Source organism: Apodemus sylvaticus, chromosome 9, assembly GCF_947179515.1.
Source record: "Apodemus sylvaticus chromosome 9, mApoSyl1.1, whole genome shotgun sequence".
Taxonomy (NCBI): Eukaryota; Metazoa; Chordata; class Mammalia; order Rodentia; family Muridae; genus Apodemus; species Apodemus sylvaticus.
In genome coordinates, this window is record NC_067480.1 from 6,008,795 (window position 1) to 6,030,294 (window position 21,500).

General features: G+C 46.7%; 1 protein-coding gene across 1 annotated transcript; it reads left to right on the forward strand.

Moving 5' to 3' along the window:
* Positions 1-18,534: 18,534 nt before the first annotated feature.
* On the forward strand, positions 18,535-19,437 carry Lrrc30 (leucine rich repeat containing 30). Its single transcript, XM_052191984.1, has one exon. The coding sequence runs from the start codon at positions 18,535-18,537 to the stop codon at positions 19,435-19,437; it is 903 nt and encodes a 300-aa protein (XP_052047944.1).
* Positions 19,438-21,500: the final 2,063 nt, after the last annotated feature.

The window sequence follows — 21,500 nt, forward strand, 5'->3', positions numbered from 1 at the left end:
TTGAGCTGAAGACATTCTAAGACCAGAATTTTACAGGACCACAAGTGGTATAAAGACACCAGTAAGTATTACATTTTGACCACAAAGGACTTGACAACAAAGAAACCAGGCCTCCAGACCTTGCCTTTGTTGAATGCTCACAGGTTAGTGCTAAGACATTCACGATCTGGCTGCGCTCGCTGGATTCATACACACAAGATGTCGCCAAAGAAAAATTAAAAACGCCATCCATCGGCAGTCGCTGGATACTTAGTATTGACCCAGAGTGCTTTGCGTCCTGTACCATGACCAATGGGAAGAACACACTTGGGGCCAGAGGAGGAAACAAAGTTGTTTGAATTTGTAAAGAGAGGTTGAAATCCAGTAATCTAGGGTTAGCTATAGAGGTCAGGATCTAAAGATCGAGATTTGTTTGTTTCACTGATAGACTCTAGTGGGGGCTAAAATAGTGCATCGTAGTTGTGTGCCTTCTGGGACAGCGTCTTAATGTACAGTTTTTGCTCCTTCAAGAAATGGTGATTTGGGGATTTATATCCTGGGAAACCCTCTCAAATACATCCATCATGGCAAAAAAAAAAAAAAAAAAAAAAAAAAAAAAAAAAAAAAAGGCCCTATGTGGGGGGGAGTGAAAATCTTACAGCGTTTGGGATAAGTATTACCTGTCATCGGACATTTGCTCCGTTGATCTTGGACAATTATTCCCGCGAAGTAGCATCTTTCAATCATTATAAATAAACCTGTGCTGAAACAATATGAGCCCTGTTAAGACGGAGATGGAGGGATGAAGAGAACTGTATGTGGTTAAGAGTGTTCACTGCTCCTCCCGAAGACCAGTTTCAGTTCCCAGCACCACTTGAGGCAGTGTCCTCCAGCTCCGGAGAACTCAGGGCCCTCTGCTGGCCATTGTACTCATGTGCACCCGATGCGTAATTAAAGAATGAAAACAAAATCATTAAAACTGGAGATGAGGGGGCTTCAACACTTACCATTTCTACTGTTGGGAACCTTCTGATCTTCTAGATATTTGAGAATATAAATCTGTTGGTCACAAAGGTAAAAGTAAAACACCAAAACAAAGCACAAGGAAAGCTGTTGTCGCCCTTCATTGCCTGATTGCACTGTAGTAAGAGTAAACTCAGGTCTTCTGATTTAATGTATGCTGGCCCCCATCTCCCTGTACACCTTCCCGCCTTCCCATTAAGTCACCAGTAGCCATCGCTTTACCGTCTGCTGCGAGGTCGGCGCTCTCGGCTTCTGGAGATGAGCAAGGACACAGAGCACTGCGTTCTCTGTGCCAGGCTCACTTAGCGTCACGTCCTGCCGTTCCGTTTGCATGTTCATGCATGGCAGGTGTCAACCTTTTCTATGCCAGATGCTTATTCCTGTGTGTGTGTGTGTGTGTGTGTGTGCCTGTCTTCAGAAGTCTAAGCTAGCTCCTATCACAGTCTTGCTCAAGGGTCTGCGATGAGTTCCTCCCACCCGGCTCAGTGTTACTGTTTTTTGGGGGATGGGGGGTGGGGAGCCTTTGCATGGTCTTCTGTTCTCTAGGGCAGCATTCCTATCATTGCTCTGAGGTTTCTTGGATGTCTATTCTCTGAATCTGCACAGCTAAATCCTTCCGTCCCCTTTGTGTCTGCTCTGGGGACCTTGTCTCTGAGACCCACACCATGTAACTGTTCAGATTCCGCCCAACCCCTGCACTCCACATTAATCTTCTCTTTTCTTATTTTTCAGAATGCTTATTACTTTCCAGTGTGTAATTTAATTTACTTTTTATTATATCTGTTGTTGATTCATTTTGCATGAAAAGGCACACAAAGATGAGAGTCACAAGAATAGTGATATCATTTAATCTTTTCCCGAGAACCCGTGGCAGTACCTAGAATAGAGTTGGTTATTAACTTTCTCTCTCCCTCTCCCTCTCTTCCTTCCCCATCTGATAGTGTTTGAGAGTCATATTTTTCCACACTGGAGGTTGAACCCAGGGCCTAACAAACAGTAAGTAACTGTTCTAGCACCAACACAAAGCCGCTTCAAAATTTATCTCTGATTAGATTTGAAACAGGGTCTCACTACTTGACCAGGCTCATCTTCAAATTGCTCTGCAGCTCAGGAAAGTCTTGCAAGTGCCATTCTCCTGCCTCAGCTTCCCAAGCAGAGCACTGACGATTATAAGCCTTTGCCACCAGCCTCAACTTTAATGCTTGTCTTAGATGGGTTTTATTGCTCTGAACAGACACCAATACCAAGGCAACTCTCATAAGGACTACATTTAATTGGGGCTGGCTTAGAGGTTCAGAGGTTCAGTCTATTATCATCAAGACAGGAATATGGCGGCGTCCAGGCAGGCATGGTACAGGAGTTGCTGAGAGTTCTACATCTTCACCTAAAGACTGCTAGCAGAATACTGGCTTCCAGGCAGCTAGGACTAGGGTATTAAAGCCCACACCCACAGTGACACACCTGCTCTACCATGGCCATACCTCCTAATAGTGCCATTCCTTGGCCCAAACATATACAAACCATCACAATGCTTAAAACATTTTAATGAATAAAAGGTGTCATTCATCTCCCTCCAAAATAATTGTAAAAGAAATAGAATGAATAAAAGAGTCAGTTGATCAAAGATGACAGGAAAGGGGAGAGCAGTAAACTAAAGAAAACAGATCTGCTCAGACAGATACAGGTGATAGGAACAACTCCAACCAGAACTAATTCTAATGCAATCAAAGTCTTCGTGACAAGATGCGTTAAAGAGAATCATCACTGGAAGAAAATCAAAACCCCTAGAACATGAAAGTCTCAGAGGTGTCAAAAAAAAGTTGAGGGCAAAATAACTGGTAAAATGGTGAAGGAATATTGACCAGAAGAAGATGACCAATTAATAAAAGAAAGAACAGGTATCGTGGTAAAATATGCTCAGGTCGAAGGAAGAGAACTTTGTGCTATGCGACATCTTTGAAATGTACAATCAATCACCATGAAAGTGAGTCTTAGTGAGGGGCACAAGCAGGTGACATTTTAGAACTTCCTGTTGTATCAGTGTGTGACAGTGGCATATGTTGCTCACAGTCCACACTGATCCCCTCATCCCATAGAAATAGGCGACCAGAGCTCAGAGCCCACAAAAGATTTCTCCATGAGATGCCTATAGGATGGCTCCATGTCCCTGTCACTGTACCCCAAGCAATCTCATATTAATCACAAAGAGCATTTCTATCCTGGGAACCCTTGGAGTTCGGGAGATCAAAGGCAGGCAGGGAACGAGTTGCAATGGTGGCCGCAAAGAACATCTGCCAAGTCACCTAATGAGGCCACTACACAAAAGCATCATCTAGGACACAAGCATCCGTCTTTCCAGTCGCAAGCCTGCCCTCCTGCGGAAGCCGCACAGCTCCAGCAGCTCTGTGAGGCAAATTCTATTGCTCTCTGTCGTTTTAATTTCCTTCACCCCTCTTCTCTTGGTGATGCCAGAAATTGAACCCCAGGTTTTTTTTTTTTTTATGGCAGAAGAAACTGTCAGCTCCACTTGTCAGCTCTGGACAATCTAAAATCTCCTGGAAAGCGAGTCTGGATTGTGTACCCTGAATTAGCCGGCGAGAATGTGTTTGGAGGAACTGTTAAACCTGAAAATTTCAAGGAGAAAGACTAAAGCCATAATTGTCTAATTGAAGTAAGCGTTATTTAATACGGGCCAGGAAGATGGACATCCGTCAGGGCCATACCCGGGATTCCCAGAGAATGGCACTGAGTTATGCCAGTCAGGTGCCCGTAAAAGCCACAGCCAAGGCTATGGCTCTTCCCACCTTGGTCTAACGGAAGCAAGCACACAACCTGGTGAACTTCTCCCCTACATTCCCCCATTGTACATCCTGTGCTGTTGGGACAAGAGACCTTGTGTACTGAAGTGAAAACATACATCAGACTTAGCTTACGTGAACATCAGTCCTCAGCAATCCAGGGAGTTGTCTGTTCCGGACAGGTGGGCTTACACACTGTGTTAACTAAGTTAACCGACGCACGAAGACCCACTTCACTGTGGGAAGCACCACTCCCTAGGCCTCCTAAGGCTGGAGAAATTGAGTTGCTTGCAAATAAGCAAGCGGGCGAGTGAGAATCCATGTGTCCACATGTCTCTCCCCTCTTGACTGTGGGTGTGATGTGGTCTTCCGGTTCCTGCCTTGACTTCTCCAAAGTAGTGGACTATAACCTGGAATAATCTCTACCTCCCTCCTTCATCCTAATTTCTGTCATCTGCTGCTACACATTCACACTCTTTCTCCCTCCCTTTTGCTTCGTAACTCTTTAGAACATACTGGTTTTCAACTTCTGACCTCTGCAGCCTACCCTAAAACCTTTAACCCAGTCTAAAATTTTAAGTAAGTGGAGAATGTTCAAATAGTCTTACCAAGTAGTGCTTTAAAAAAAATACCAAAAGTAATCAAGTAAACTAAACAAATATTTTTTATATATTGTTACATATTTTATTTAGATGTTTTTATATGTGAGATATTGTGTGTATTTTTAGATATTATTATATATATATATATTTAGATATCATCGTGGTAGTTTAAATGAGAAATAGTAAAAAACTCTTTTCTTTGAGCACTAGGTCTCCAGTTGGTGGTGCTGTTTGAGGGATAATGTGGCCTTGCTGGAGGGCACACATCACTGGGGACAGGCTTTGAGAGCTGAGAGACCAACTCTACGTCCTGCTCATTCTCTCTGCTTCCTGTTCTGGTCTCTCAGCTTCCTACTCTGACCGCCTGCCCCCACTGTGGAGTTTTCCTCTGGAATCAGAGGCTTTTCCTAGAAGCTGCCCTACTTGGGGTATTTTATAACTGCATCAGAGAAGTAACAAAACAATTATATATCATAACGCATTTGTATCACTGCTTCCAAGTCAAAAGAGATCCTGATGCACGATACGCCAGGCTTCTCCCTGGATGCTTGGTGATCTGAAAAGATGATAAAGGAAACGAATCCACCTGACAATGGCAGCCCCCAGGTCCCAAGGCAGCCCTGCAGGGTGGTGTGAAGTGCTGAGTGGGAGGTGAGCAGGAGAAGGGGAGTGGAAAGTCAGAGTCTGGAGTGCAGGGAGCAAGCCCAGTGGGAGCATGAGGGAAGGTCACTGGGGTCACGGAATGGGCTCCAGGGCCCTGCTGGTCTGGCCCGGGAAGGACTCTGCAGGCCAGAGCAGCTCTCTAATGGGCCCATCAGAGGTACAGCTGCATGCTCACATCTGTATGTGAAGTACATTTTCAATGGTTCAAAAGTCCAGCATCATTTCTATTTGAAGCAAATACACAAACATACACATACACGTGCCTGCACATACAGATATGATCACACACAACCACGTAAGCACACACACACACAAACACAAACACACACATATGAATACAGGCAAACACATACACAAATACCCATGCATGTACACACATATATACAAACCCACACACAAATATATACATAATCAAACACTCACTACCCATACATACAAGCAAACACAAACACACAAAAACATACTCATAACCACACACACACACACACACACACATATATATATATACATACATACATACAACACACACAAACATACACACACCACACACATACACAAACACATTTATTCACCTGCACTAGAAAGTTATGGGTGCTGAACTGTTAACATTTCTCACAAGACCATCATTATTCTGGCAAAAAGTATTCGGGAGCTCTGCTTTGGAGGGGCCTCTGCATCCCTAACTATCTTTAAGGTCGAATTCACTCACAGTAAATCGCTGGCTAATGCCTCATTTTAAAATACTGTGACAATCACCTATTTCCAAAGCAAGACTCTCTCCATCTAAATGAAAAGAATCAGATAATGCATTTTGATTGAAGAACATATCCAGTTAAGTGACGCAAGCTCAGCTCGATTCTTAGTCTCAGCTGTTCTTTACAAGCCCCTCCATGCCCCCTTCTGCGGCGTGATACCCACCACGCCCTGCTCTGCACTCAGGACTGAGGCTGTATTGAGAAAGTCTGTGTTCCGGGAGAGACATGGATGCTCCTGCCACACTGGAATCAGCGACTGGGAAGAACTTCAAGAGATTCCCACAAGGCTGCGCTCAATAACAACCTACTCTCGATGCAGAAGACGCTCCAGGGTAGAGCAAGATGCTTGGCGACCACACCTCCTCAGGTAGACTCCAGAGGTTGACAGTGTGGACAGGGAGGCTTCTCTTTGATCACTTGGATTCATTAAATCATCTGTGCTCCTGTAAGGAACTGTCTTAGTCAGGGTTTCTGTTCCTGCACAAACATCATGACCAAGAAGCAAGTTGGGGAGGAAAGGGTTTATTCAGCTTACATTTCTGCATTGCTGTTCATCACAAAAGGAAGTCAGGACTGGAACTCAAGCAGGGTTGGAAGCAGGAGCTGATGCAGAGGCCATGGAGAGGTGTTCCTTACTGACTTGCTTCCCCTGGCTTGCTCAGCCTGCTCTCTTATAGAACCCAAGAACACCAGCCCAGAGATGGCACCACCCACAAGGGGTCCTCCCCACTTGATCACCAATTGAGAAAATGCCCCACATCTGGATTTCATGGAGGCACTTCCCCAACTGAAGCTCCTTTCTCTGTGATAACTCCAGCCTGTGTCAAGTTGACACACAAAACCAGCCAGTACAGGAACCACAGCTGAACTTACTGCTCCTTTGTCGTAAGCTTGGCTGCAATTGGCCTTGTGTGTCATTGGCACTCTTTCTGAGATGAATAAATTTCTTTACACCTCCCCAAGAGGACTCATGCAGCAGATTAAATAGAACATTCTAAGGGAGAATCGAAACAGTCTCTTGTCTTCACATCCCATACAGTGATGGTATCTTTTATTGAGCAATTTAGAAGTGCACATGGGTATACAAGGCCCAGGCTTACCTGGCCTTCTCTTTAGCTCAGACAATGTCTCTTTTAAACATCTCGTCTTGCCTTTGGGGCCACGCTCTGCCTCTTAGTTCCATGGAGAAGAAAAATAGGAAGGCTTGGCTTTTGTTTTTAAGCCTAAGTACATGCAGGCATTGAGCTTCTGCTGGGCATGAGCAGAGTCCCCAGTGCACAGCTTACCTGAAGGATGCCGTCTCTGTTTCCTACATGAGATCAAGCCTTCAGGGTCAGCCACTTCTAACCAATGTGCAGTTGGAAAAAATAAAATAAGTGCTGACCCCAGGACTGGGGCATCATTCAACAGTTCTGGGTCTCAACTCAATGATGTATAAGCATAGATGTAATGAACCAGAGATTCTCAGGCCCTCTCGCTTCCTGTGCTGTTCTCTTTTTTTGATGAAGTTTCCTGTGTCCGTTGCTGACCCTCAGATGTTTCAAGTGTTCTGAAGTATGAGATTAGAATCAGTAGTGGAAAGACACAGTTCTGTGAGAAGAGTTCTTCTGCTTCAAAGAGACTTCAGTGTCTACTGGTTAAAAATAATTTGCTTGGCTTCAAGAAGAGAGTTGTGAAATGCTTTGGCAGGACTCTATGTAATTAACTTGATGGTGGCTAGCCCATTTCAAAAGAGGCTGAAAATAAGATCCCTGAATCATGTTCTAAAACAGAGGATTCTCTGTTGACTTGATTGTAAATGTCATAGCCTGCGAGGCCTTGTGAGGAGAATCACGTCTCAACATGCGCCCTTGGTGCTATCCTTCAGGGAGAGCTTGTTCTCTGTCCAGCCCTTCCTGTGTCCTCTCCCCTCTCCTCCTCCCTTTACCCCTCTCCTCCTCCCCCTCCTCCCCTCTCCAACTCCTTTCCTCCTTCCCCCTCCCCTCATCTTCTTCCCTCCACACTCTGACCTCCCCTTCCCCTCTCTCCCCTCCTTCTCCCTCCCCATCTCCCCTCCCCTTTCCTCCTTTCGCCTCCCCTCCCCTTTCCTCTCCTCCCTCCCCTTCTCTCCACACCCTTCCCCTTCCCTGTCCTCTACTCTTCTGCCCTGTCTTTCCTTTTCCAGACCCCTCACATCTCTCCTCCTTCTCCTCTTCACATTTCAATTCTTCCTCTTCCTCCTCTTCCTCCTCCATCTCTTTCTCCTCCTTCTCCTCCTCTTCCTCCTCCATCTCTTTTTCCTCCTCTTCCTACTCTTCCTCCTCCATCTTTCTCCTCCTCTTCCTCCTCTTCCTCCTCCATCTCTTTTTCCTCCTCTTCCTACTCTTCCTCCTCCATCTTTCTCCTCCTCTTCCTCCTTTTCCTCCTCCATTTCTTTCTCCTCCTCTTCCTCCTCCCATCGCCATTCCTCCTCTCCTTCCTCTTCCATTCTGTCTGCCTCCTTTGTCTCTCTTTTCCTTGTTCCCATCTATTTTTGGTTCCATTTCTTGTTCGATGTCTGCTCCACTCTGGGAAAGTGCCCGGGGTTCAATAGCTGATTAACTTGAGTTAAACTTGACTTTTATTGTGTCACTGGGGCTAATTTTGCTGCTAGTTAAGAACAGAATCTCCTCAGCCTGCCAAATATCACTCCTAGGATTTCCTTGAACCTTGCAATTAGTTACTAAAAACTGCCATCCTGCAAAAAGGCTGCGCACAACTCCTCACACAAAACTCCTCAGGTGATGCTCACAACTCCTCACACAAAGCTCAGGCGATGCTCTCGGCTTCGCACCTCCTTTTCCATCGCCTCTCCCTCCTGGATGTCGCCTCCAGGAGCACAAGCACTTGCGTACACTGATAATGAATGAGATACAAAATTTTATTAGATAACTGAATCAAAAAACGTACCTAGGTCTTTCCCCAACTGCACAATAAGTAACATGTCAATAACAGGATGGGAGAGGCATCCAGCATGAGGACAGGTGCCACACTGTCACTATGAGGCTTTGGTCGTACCCCACTGGGCCCTCCCCCAGACACTGCCTCCCAAGCTCCTGAGCCTACAGGTAAAGACAGAATCTGTGAGCCTGAAGACAAGGTGCGTTCAAGTATGAACAACTGCCAACAAGATGAGACCTAGTTCTCCGTCCAGCCTCAGCTTTCTTGACCCTGGGCAATTGCTAAGGCAGGAGGATTGCTGAGAGTTTGGGACTAGCCTGGGATGGGGTATGTAGTAAGTTCTGTGCCAGTCTGAACTACAGGGTAAGACGGCTGAAATGAGAGGGAGGGGAAGAAGGGTGAGGAAGGAGAGGGCGGGGAGGGGGAGGGGAGGAGGGCGTGGCCAAGCCTGGCAACAAGCAAGTGTTCCTTTTATACTGTTTGTGAGTTCATTTACTTTTCTTTGACGTGTGCAAAGGTTTTGACTGCATCGGGGCATGTGCCTGATGCCTGAGAAGTCTGGAAGACGGCCTTGGGTCTCCTGGAACTGGAGCGGCGAGCTGCTGTGTAGATGCTGGGAACTGAATCCCAGTCCTCTGCAAGAGCAGCAAATGCCTTTAAACACTGAGCTGTCTCAGTTCTTGCAGCTGCTACTTAAGTGACTAAAGGGACCACACGTCAGGAACTCATCTCAGTTCGCTCCTGACCACTGTGCACAAACTGGACATTCCTAGTTCATCCTTTTACTACTTTCTGTCTGTGTGTCTTACCGGCGCACCCCAGGTCAACCATATTGCCTCACGGACAAAAGTTATAATGGGCTGTAGCACAAACACACATTTTCTGTATGATTAAAAATAATTATTATTTATGAACGGAGATGATGGATAGATGGGGATTCATTATGCTACTCTGACACATTTTTAAAAGGTGAAGCATTGTGATTATTCACAGTAATATTAAAAAAATAAAACTCACTAACGTCCAAATGATCTTTTTTTTTTCCTGTTTTATTTTGGTTCTTGCCTCTTGCAGATACAGTTTTTATATAATTTCAGTCCTTTCCACGGTTGTGTTGAAGTGTGGAGTGCCTTCATTCCCTTCTTTCAACTAACACGCAATCATTAAAACTCAAGTGACTCTCAAGACAGCGATGTCCATGGTGATAGCACTGACAGCTGTCAATCAATCACAGGCCTCAAGTGCTGGGCCTGTATTGTGCTCACTTTATTCCTTTTTCTTTATTGCTTTTCATTTATCTATCTTTACCATGATCATTAAAGTGTGTGTGTGTGTCTCTGTGTGTGTCTGTCTGTGTATGTGTCTGTGTGCATGCCTTTGTGTGTGTCTCTGTGTCTGTGTGTGGGTCTCTTTGTGTGTCTGTGTATGTGATTGTGGGTCTGTGTATGTGTCTGAGTCTATGTATGTGTCTGTGTGCATGCCTGTGTGTGTGTGTCTCTGTGTGTCTGTCTGTGTGTCTCTGTGTATGTCTCTGTGTGTGTGTGTCTGTGTGTGCCTGTGTGTGTGTCTCTGTGTCTGTGTGTGTCTGTGTATGTTTGTGTGTGTCTGTGTCTGTCTGTGTATGTGTCTGTGTGCATGCCTATGTGTGTGTGTCTCTGTGTCTGTGTGTGTCTGTGTATGTTTTTGTGTGTGTCTGTGTCTGTCTGTGTATGTGTCTGTGTGCATGCCTATGTGTGTCTGTGTATGTATGTCTCTGTGTGTGTGTCTGTGTGTCTTTGTGTGTCTGTGTGTGTCAGTATGTGTGTCTGAGTGTGACTGTGTCTGTGTTTGTGTGTATTTGCGTGTGCATGCCATGCTTCCTGTGGAAGGGTCAGAGACAGTTTACAGGGCTCAGGCCTCTCCTTCAACTATGTGGATTGTGGGGATCCACTCAAGCAGTCAGGTTTGGTGGCAGACACTGTCCACTGTGCCACCATGCTGGTCTCATGTGCTCTATTTCTAACTTCTAAAAGGAGCTGAGGTACCCTACGCAGATCGCATGCCCAGGTCGCACAGCTCGTAGGCACTATCCTCTCTCCCATCGGCACGTAGCTCTGGCTGCTCTGCAAGCCTCCTCCCGCCCTGCTGCAAAGCTCTCTCTCGTTCACATCTCCGGGCCTTGTTAGTGTTTAGATCCATGCTAGTTTTCTTTCTCTCTGGAGATGAAGCTGAGAGTCAGAAGTGCTAAGTGGTCGGACTAAATTCACCAACCTGGAGGTAGGAGGGCTAGGGATCAGGCCTAAGTTCTCTGACTTTAAGACCTAATTCTTTAACTTACTTATTAAATAATTTTGTGCGTGTGTTTGGGTGTATATATGTTCTTATTGGTATGCGTGTGTGTAATTTTGCCTGTGTATGTGTTCATGTGTGTGTATATGTATATGTATGCATGTATGTATGTGTGTGTGTACTTTTGCCTGTATGTGCATGCAAGCACGAACATATGTGTGTGAGTGTGCGGTATGTGTATGAGTGTGTGTATATGTGTGTGATCATGTGTGTATGTGTATGTGACTATGTGTGTATATGTGTGATTGTGTATGTATGTGTGTACGTGTGTGTGAATGTGTATGTGTGAGTGTGCTGTGCGTGTATGAGTGTGCATATGTGTGTGCATGTGAGTGTGTATGTATGTGAGTGTGACTGTGTGTATGTGTGTGAGCATGTCTGTATATGTGTGAGTGTGTGTGTATGTGTATGTATGTGTGTATGTGTATGTGTGAGTGTGCTGTGTGTGTATGAGTGTGTATATGTGTGTGTATGTATGTGTGAGTGTGCTATGTGTATGAGTGTGTGTATGTGTGTGTGTATGTGTGTGAGTGTGTGTGTGTGTGTATGTGTGTTCATGTGAGTGTGTGTATATGTGTCAGTGTGCTGTGTGTGTGTGTGTGTATATGTGTGAGTGTGCTGTATATGTGTATGTGTGTGTGTGTGTGTGTGTTAGGTCTGAGATCTCACTGGATGTCTTCCTGGATCACTCTCTACCATATTTTTGAGATGAGGTCATTCACTGTTCCTGGGCCTCACTGACTGGATGAGACCAGCTGGACTGGATCACTGGACTTCTTGCCTCTGCCTCACCAATGCCAGGGCTCCAGCTGCCCACTGTCACAGGTGATTTCTTTCCTGAGCGTTGTGGATCCTAACTCAGGACTCTGTATTTGTGCATCCCAGCCTTTACCAGCTGACCTGGCTCCTCAACCTTCGAGGCCCCACAGGAATCCCCTAAAGAGTACTCTCCCTCCTCACCCCTGCAGGCAGAGCCTCAACCCTCGAGGCCCCACAGGAATCCCCTAAAGAGTACTCTCCCTCCTCACCCCTGCAGGCAGAGGAGCTCCCTCTGTCACTGCACACAGACAACCCTGAAATGAAAACCATCTTGAGGACCTTGGAGAGTCTTGGAAAGAGATTCCAATTTGGGATTTATCAAGTGTAGGAATAAAATATAAGCCGAGTATGCCCTCAGCTCTTAGGAAGGTCTAAGTCTCAGAGGTATTTTTTAACTGACCTCTGCCTCTTTGCCTTTAAAAAAAAGTATCTGATTTTACCATTCATCAATTTACATCCTAAAACATCACACGAGTTTCTAAGCTCTTGGAAGGAGCCCCAGTGTTCCACAAAGCTCTGTCCTTGGCCTCAGGGTTTGCTAGAGTCTGGATGCTCTTAAACTCATGACCTTGCTTTCTAAAATAAACTTGACACACCGAATGCTGATTATCTGATTGCTCTCCCAATCTGTAATCAGCATGTCTTTTCAAATTTGTTTATTTATTTTACCAACTTATTTTGCACTGCCGTGGATCAAACCCAGGGTGTGTGCATTGGTGGGCAAGCGCTCTACTGTCCTGGCTCACATCCACGCCAAGCTTAGTGCTGCCAAAGCAGCCTGCGCTTTGTTGGATCAGGGCCAAGGAAGTTCTGCCCTGCTTGCTCATTGCTCAGAGGAGACACAGGGCTGCAGGAGAAGGTAGCCTGGACAAAGGCCAGTCCAGCAGAGGAGGGGCTTCCTGGGAGGACGTCTCTGGGTCATAAAGCAGATCTCCTTCCAGAAGCAACATTTTTTAAAAGGTAAACTGAGTTGGGGAAGATTTCATAAAACTTGGCCAGGTAAAAATGAAGACTTGTGTTTTCCAAGTGCTGGAGCAGCCCTGGTGAGTTCTGGGTTTTCCATGACAGGCTGGTGCTATGGGAGGCTTTGTTCCAGAGGGACGAGCCATCCTTATGGTAGCTTCTGTTTTCCTACACATGTCGGTATGTGTGTGTATTTGTGTGTGTGTGTGTGTGTGTATGCAGTGCATGCATGTGTTCATGTAGGTATTACAGGTGTGTGTGTGCAGTGTATATATGTATTCGTGTAGGTATGTACAATGTGTGTGCCACACAGGTGTGTGTGTGTGTATGTATAGTATATGTATGTTTGTGTAGGTATGTACAGGTGTGTGTGTATGCAGTGCAGTGCATGTATATGTTCATGTAGGTATGCACAGGTGCATGTGTATGTGTAGTATATGTATGTTTTCATAGAGGCATGTACAGGTATGTGTGTGTGCATGTGTATGCGGTGTATGTATGTGTTCATGTAGGTATGTATGGGTATGTATCACACAGGTGTGTGTGTGTGTGCACAGTGTATGTATGTGTTCATGTAGATATGTACAGGTGTGTATGTATGTGTGTGTGCAGTGTATGTGTTCATGTATGTATGTACAGGTATGTGTGTCACACAGATGTATGTGTCACACAGGTGTGTGTGTGCATACAGTGTATGCATGTGTTCATGTAGGTACAAGCATTGTGTATGTGTGTGTGTACATGTAGTATATTATGTGTTTGTGTAGGTATATACAAGTGTGTGTCTGTGTGTGTGTGTTACACAGGTGTTCATAGACATGGGTGTAAGTGCAGAGGACAAAGTCAGACATTTTTCTTTATAGCTCTCAATCTTAAATTTATGGTACGTTTATGCCTGTATGTGTGTGAGTTGCAGACATGCATGGACATGTGTGTATGTGTGTGAGTTGCAGACATGCATGGACATGTGTGTATGTGTGTGAGTTGCAGACATGCATGGACATGTGTGTATGTGTGTGAGTTGCAGACATGCATGGACATGTGTGTATGTGTGTGAGTTGCAGACATGCATGGACATGTGTGTATGTGTGTGAGTTGCAGACATGCATGGACGTGTGTGTATGGAGGTCACTTGTTGCCTTCTGCCTTGAGGCAGCTTCTCTTTGCTGCTGGTCTTCATGCCCCATGCTGTTCCTCTTCCCACAGACATACGTGGTTTCTTTTCCATCATTCCAAGGAATCAAATTCAGGGTGTCAGGCTCGCATGGCGAATACCTTTACTGATGTGAAGCTCACCATTGCTTCCCTATACTGCCTACGGGCTGAGGGACACAGATGCAGACCTCCATACCTGCCTTGTCTCTGGTTGCTGGAGATGTGAACTTGTGACTTAATGCTTATGTGGCAGCTCTTTACTGACTGAACCACCTGCCCCACCCCAAATCTATTGTTTTACAAAAAAAAATATTAATAATCTGATTCCAGTGGTGTGGTTTATACAAGGCTTATTTCTCAGTAGTCCACAATGGAAACTTTGTGTGGGGAAGGGAAGTGATGGGAAGCACCGTGGAACTCCTAAGATGTGGAACTAGCAAAATGTCCTGAAGTCAAAGGGGGGCACAGCCCCAGAAGGGTAAACTGAGGTAGTTAGGCCGGAAGTGACGGAAGCCGGAAGTGACAGAAGCCGGAAGTCCTGGAAGCCGGAAGTCATGAAAGCGGGAGACTCTTACTTCCTGCCTCAGACTTGCTGGGCAAGTGCGTTGATCATGGGTAAGGTTTCTCTGATCACTGCTTGCCCTCTCCCCCAAATAATGTGTTTTGTTTTTAAATAGACGTTTTGTTATTTTAAATTTGGGAATTGCTCCAGTTATTTACATGAGCTGCGATTTTACACTCTAATCATTTTGGTTTTATTTCACTTCAGATTTCTTTTAAATGATGACTTTTTTTTCATACGTCAGAACGATAATCAGAAGGTTAAGGAAATGCAGTTAAAATTAGGGTGTGCCCAGCATCCGTCTTTGACCTCCTTGAGGTTTAAAGACAATCTCAGTACAGAGTGGAATTTCAAAAAATGTTCAGCAATGTTTTCTTATAAATCTCTTCCAGCCTGAAACCCACTTGGAAAGCATTTAAAAAGTCTCTGTTGGCAAAAGCCAGATGTGTGGGTTCTGTTAAGGACCCTGATATATTACTCCCTTACTGCTTATTACACAAAGCCAGTGTCAAAGCCACTGCCCTAACTTGCTGTCCATTGCTGTGATAGAGACACTATGACCAAAAGTATCTTGTGGAGCAAAGTCTATTGGGTTTGTTTTATCTTTCCATGTGCACCACAAGGGGGAGTTAGGGAAGGAACTCAAGGCAGAAAATGTGGAGAAACACTGCTCAGCCTGCTTTCTTGTAGGCATGCCCTGCTGAGCTGGCATTGGCCACAGTGGGCTGGGCCCTCCCGCATCCATCATCAATCAAGACAATGCTCCCCCGCCCCCAGCTCTGCCTACAGATGAGTCTAATGAGGGTGTTTTCTCAATTGAGGTTCCCTCTTCTCAGATGAGCCAAGCTCCTGTCAGCTGATCAAAACTTTATTAGTATAGTCATGATTAAAGTTTTCTTGGATTTGAGTGTGTGTGTGTGTGTGTGTGTGTGTGTGTGTGCTTTCTCCAGTCAAGGGTTAAGTGGTGTGATGGCTTGAATCTGAATACCCCCCACAGGTTCATTTGCTTGAACACCTGGCTGCTACTTGGCAGTACCTTTGTTTTTTTTTTTTTTTTTTTTTTTTTTGAGAGATGGTGAGAACTTGGGATATGTTACCTAGTTAGCAAATGTCAGGCCACAGGGACAAGAACCTAAACTCACAGACTGCCTTCCCTTCTGACTCCAGTGCTCTGCCTGTAGCCCAGTGGGTTGAGGAGCTCCCACCAAATAGTCCCACTGCCGTGAACTCCATCCAGCCTTCCTACCACGATGGAGTGTACACAATTTCTTCCAAACCATGAGTTAAAATACAAATCTCCCATCTCAACCAATATAAATGGATTTCCACATTGCCACCAGGAGTCACACTTGCTGTGGGGCTTTACAGAGAAGGAAGGGGCTCTGGACACATACTCCTATAGACAGCTTCGCCCATGAGGAAACCAAGACCCATGGTCATTGGTGTTTAAACTGTGCACACTAAAGTTTTCTGAAATACATATATTTTTACTTTGTTCTTTTTGGTTATGTTACAGGAAGAGTGTGCAGGGTTTGTATCTAATTAATTATTTCTATGATGTGGCTACATCATCAATGTTAATGGTGTTCTTCTAGTCCTTCCCCGTAGAGCTTGAAAACAAGGAGCCATGTTCTTTCCCCTACTAATCCTATCTCCATAGGGCTAAGCCCTTTTCCTGTTTCCTGCCTGGGTTCCTGGACAGTAAGTTGATTCTGCATAAGCAACTTGACCTTTCTCTGTCTCTGTTTCATCGTTTTTAAAATGCCAATGATTGAAACACCTGTTCTACACAAGTGCGAGACACGTGCCTCGGTTCTCACACAGTTAGCATCCAGCGGACACTGACTATCAGGACATGCTCACAAATGCTGTTGGGGAAGTGTTCAAGCAGGAGAGATAGCTGGTCATTATGAGGAAGGAAGCTGTTAAAACCCATCCTATCCCCTGTCAGTCCTCAGGCTGAGGTGCCTCAGCAGCGTGACCTAGACATAATCTTGTAAGAAAAGAAATACACCATTTTTTAAGCAGCAGCTCTGTATTGTTTTATGATGTTTGCATAGACAAGACACTGCTTGATCCAAAATCACAGGCTAAAAATCTATCCCCACTATTGTTTTTTCTCGCTCTAATAGCCCAATACTCAACCTCGCATACAAAGAACTTCCAAAGCCTCTATGTCCCTCAAGGAGTCTCAGGGCTAACAAAAGGCACTGAGGTTAGGTTCTGCAACACCACTCGGAGACAGAAGCAGCATCCCATGGCACAGCTGCCCTTCCTGCCCCAGGAAGGTCCCCTCAGCAGGCACAGGCATAGACTCGCAGGCTGCTGGGCAGCTCCCAGGTAGAACCTTGCTGGAGCTCCTGGGTCCATGGGCAGCCTGGCAAGGCCAGGGTCCCAGAGCAGCATCTGCACATTAGCTGGGTCTGGGCAGGCAAGAGCCATGCACCCCGGACCAGTCACCAACACTGCCAGGCCCTTCCTCAGAACTATATCATCACCTGGCTGGCCCTTCTCTTTCCATTCATAGAAATAGATATTTTTTCGTATTTTCCACGTATGCACAGGGTCCACCCCTACGCAAGCACAGTGCTCCCAGAGCAGGCACTGGATGGGCAGCTCAACCACAGATGCTTGCTGTCCTCACAGATCTGAGGACAGAGCACACTGAGCTCAGTTGTTCCTCCTGGGAGGCCTCTTCTCAGCTTATGGAAACCTGTCTTCTCCTTGGGTCCTCAAATGTGGCTGTGCCACTAAATACACTCTGAAGGGTCAGGGTTTCAGTCATATGAACTTTAGCAACCTATAAGAGCAGCCATGAACACTAAACACTTAGAATTAGCCTTCATAGATAGATAGATAGATAGATAGATATAGAAATGCACAGAAAGATAGAGACAACGAGAGAGACAGATACAGAGACAGAGTCAGAGAGATAGACAATGAGACAGAGAGACAGAAACACAGAGAGACAGAGACAGAGATAGAGACAAAAATCATAGAGACAGTAAGAGAGATGCAGAGACAGCAACAGAGAAAATCAGAGACAGAGAGAGACAGAGACAATTAGAGAGATACAGAGAGAGCCAGACAGAGAGAGAGACAGAGAGAAATGGTAGTCAGGGGATGGCACTACCCCAGCAGAATAATGAGTGTCCTGTGCTTGTAGGATGTGTTCTGCCATTTCACAGAGGGACCGGAGCTCCCATAGTCACAGCAGCAGCGAGGGAAATGGACCCTCCTCACTAAGTCACCCTTGGGAGGCACAGGGAGAGCCTCTGCCTGCGGCAGGGCCAAGTGTCCAGGCAGCTTTTGCTATTTTTTCACCAGCACAGTTCATTGACACTTGCAGTGGGCACAGTGACAACATCCGATGAGCCCTGGCTCTGGAAACCTGACGCCACCTATAGCGCCCAGGCGAGTGGCAATGGCCTCTCTACTCTGGGATCAGTTCCCTCAGCCAGGGATCGCTGTTGGTGCAGTCAGCTGTATTTTGCTACTTTGTTTCTTTTTCCAGCCACATTTGTTAATCACCCTGCTCAACTGTGATACCAAAGAAGAGCCGAGAGAGCAGTTATATGAAACCACCCTGTAACCTGTGAGCACATACCAGGTCAGTAATACTCCAGCAGAATGACAGTGACAGCTGTCTTGTGGCGCACAGAGGGAAGCTGGCAGTTCTGTTTGGAAGCCTCAGAGACAAGGGTATCATTACAGCCTGCTGTCCACTCAGAGAGAAACCGCCTCACCACACCCCCAGAAACAGGCACAGCTCTCCTGCAACCAAGCAGGTTCTGACTCGGTCATCTGCAAGGCCTGGCAAGACAAGCTCTATCCATGCTAGGATCCCCTGGTCATATTCTGTCTTCACCTCCACACTGCCACTGCCACTGCCACTGCCCACCACAGTCCGAGGTTTGGGAGCTCAGGCAGGACCAACATCTAACCCTGAAGGAGGAAAGAAAGACCCAATGGGGGCTAAACAGTCCAGGGCCAGCTCCAATGACAAGGACCCCAAGAGGCTTCTGGTGGGGAAGAGACAGAAGTTCTCTTCGTGGGACGATACCCTGCTCTTGGGGAAGGACCCCCGGTCCCTGCTGAAGCGTGGCATGCGGCACGTCAGCTTCAGCTTAGTTACGAAAGGGATGACGGACATCCCAGATTTCCTCTGGGGCTTGCTGGAGGTCCAGAAACTCAACCTGTCCCACAACCAGCTCCGAGTTCTCCCTCCCGAGGTGGGCAGGCTGACCCGGATCGTGGTCCTAAACCTGTGCGGGAATTGCCTCAAGAGTCTCCCCAGAGAAGTCAGTCTCCTCCAGAGCCTCAAGGTCCTGTTCCTCAACATGAACTGCCTGGTGGAGGTGCCGGCCGAGCTCAGCCTCTGCAGAAACCTGGAAGTGCTGAGCATGTCACACAACTGCCTGTCCCAGCTCCCAGCCAGCTTCGCAGACCTCTCCAGACTTCGGAAGCTCAACCTCAGCAACAACTGCTTCGCACACATCCCCCTCTGTGTGTTCTCTCTGAAGGCGCTGGACTTCCTGCACGTGGGCTGCAATCGCCTGGAAAACATCGCCGAGAGTATCCAGTGCCTGGCTAGCCTGCAGATCTTCATCGCCGAGAGCAACAACATCCGCTCCTTCCCCAGGTCGCTCTGTCTCGTCACCAGCCTGGAGCTGCTCAACCTGAACAACAACGACATCCAGACCCTTCCGGATGAACTCTACCTGCTCTGCAGACTGGGGAGGATCGCGTGGAATCCCATGGACAAAGGGCTGCACATTTCCCATAATCCTTTATCCAAGCCCCTGCCGGAGCTGGTGGAGGGCGGTCTGGAGATGCTCTACAGCTACCTGAAGGACAAAAAGCACAACTGAGGCACACAGTGGAGGCGTGGACTTCAGACACATGGACACGGGTCAGCTGGTGTGGACTGTTAGCTGGGGTCCTTCTCTAGTTTGAGCATTTTAATGTTAGTGTCTGTGAGTGCTGGGCTCCCATTTGCTAAGTGGCTGTGGAGCATCGGACCAGGTGAGACATTTGCTTTTATCTGTGTTTAGTATCTCGTATCCCTGACCAAGAAAGTATGTTCATCTCACTCAAAGTATGACCTGAAGCAGGCTTTTGGGTTTTACCGAAAGGAACAAACTACTCTAGCAGTGTGGCTTAGTTCTCAGTAGTGTGAATGATAAGTCCAACTTGACGTAATTCCAAGATCAAATATATTCTTCTCTGTCCTGTGTGCCAAGCACAGTGGGAAGGGTGGAAATCACCTCCTTTCCTGTGTTTTCCATTCGAGTCAATAACCTGCACCTGGGTGGCAACAGCAAGACAGTTCCCGTGTGAGCCCCACGCAAGCTTTTTTCAGGACGAAAGGGTAAGGAGGGGCAGGCTCAGTGCTGTCTGGGACCAAAACAGGCAAAGCTGTCCCTTCGGGTTTGGGGGGGAACGATCATAGGAACTATTCCTTTAAGACGGCTACAGGATCTGTATGGGGCTATTTGTGGTTGTGTGTGCTGGTGACAACCAGATGGCACCGTGGCTTTCAGGGAATAAACATGATGGTCTCAGTGTGCAGCCTCAGTCTTCTTTCCCAGCCCCGCCCCCAACAGTTGTCCTTCCTGCTTCTCACTATTCTCTCAGAGACAAGGTTAGCCACAGGTGTGTGTGTGTGTGTGAGAACAGCCCAGAGGTGGGGGATGAGGAGGCAGGAAGGACAAGCCACACACACACACACACACACACACACAGCGATTACCCTTGAAGTTTGGGGGGATGACTGTTCACCACTTGAGTTTCACACAAGGGCATCTGAGCAAACGAAGCCCAAAGCTGGTCTTTGTATTGTTTTTAAAAGGGCACAGATATTAGGCAAATGGACGCAAGGGCAAGTCTTGACAGTGAGCCTGGGTCACGTGATCATGCTGTCCTGTGGCCTCGGGATTAGAGAGTCAGAACGGAGGAACTAGGGAGACAGAACTTGTTCTTGGAGAGGACCTGGGGTCTGTTCACGGCACCCATACAGCGCTCAAAACTGTAACTCCAGTTCCAGGAGATCAGATGTCTTCTGGCGTCCTCTGGCACCAGGCACACACATGGTGCACATGCACACCCGTAGACAAGACACTCGTACGCATAAAAAAATAAATATGTAAAAGTACCTACAAGTCCACCCAGAGCAGATTCTTCCCATTGCTTTGCATGTGGTTTATAGAAAATAGCAACGACAAACAGCAAGTTCTAGGGTCTGAGATTGCTGGCAAGACTTTTAGAGTTAATTTCACATTAATGCTTTTAGTTCAATTGAATTAAACTTTTATAGCCCCTTCTCGAGCCACAACATGAGGCTGGAGCTCAGAGCAAGATGATATCCTGTGCTTTCTACCAAGGAAAGCAAAGTTGAGTGAAAGACAGGGACTCTCATGGGCCTTCAACAAGTGTGTTAAGCTGAGATACCCATGAAGCAAGAGTACCAAGACTCTGGCGTAGCTCGCCTTGAGTCCCAGAGCCTTGGTAGCAGTGTGAAGCCAGCTCAAAGCCCAGGAGAGATGATAAAGCAACTTGTCCTTGCCCTGCAGGCGTCTGACCTGAGCACACCCCCTCACTCCTCCCCGCCTGCTCCCCCCCTCTTGAATAGGAAGGGCAATAAAGCATCAGGGCAGGGGCTCTGCCAAGCTCTGAGGTAAGGCTCTTGCTGCGTGCTGCTGCCTTTGCCTTCCTTCTTTTCTTAGGAGATACTGGGGCCAGGGTCCACAAACTCACAGGGACAAATGATTTTCTACCCAAACGCCAGTACCAATTTTCCCATGCACAAAAGAAGAAAGCCAGTTCCTACAGATGATAATTAGACATCCCGTGCCATTAACACAACTGCGCACACACTCCTCTCTTGAACGCTGCGAACAGATCTCACCTGTGTCTCTTGGAGGCGGTGGTGGAG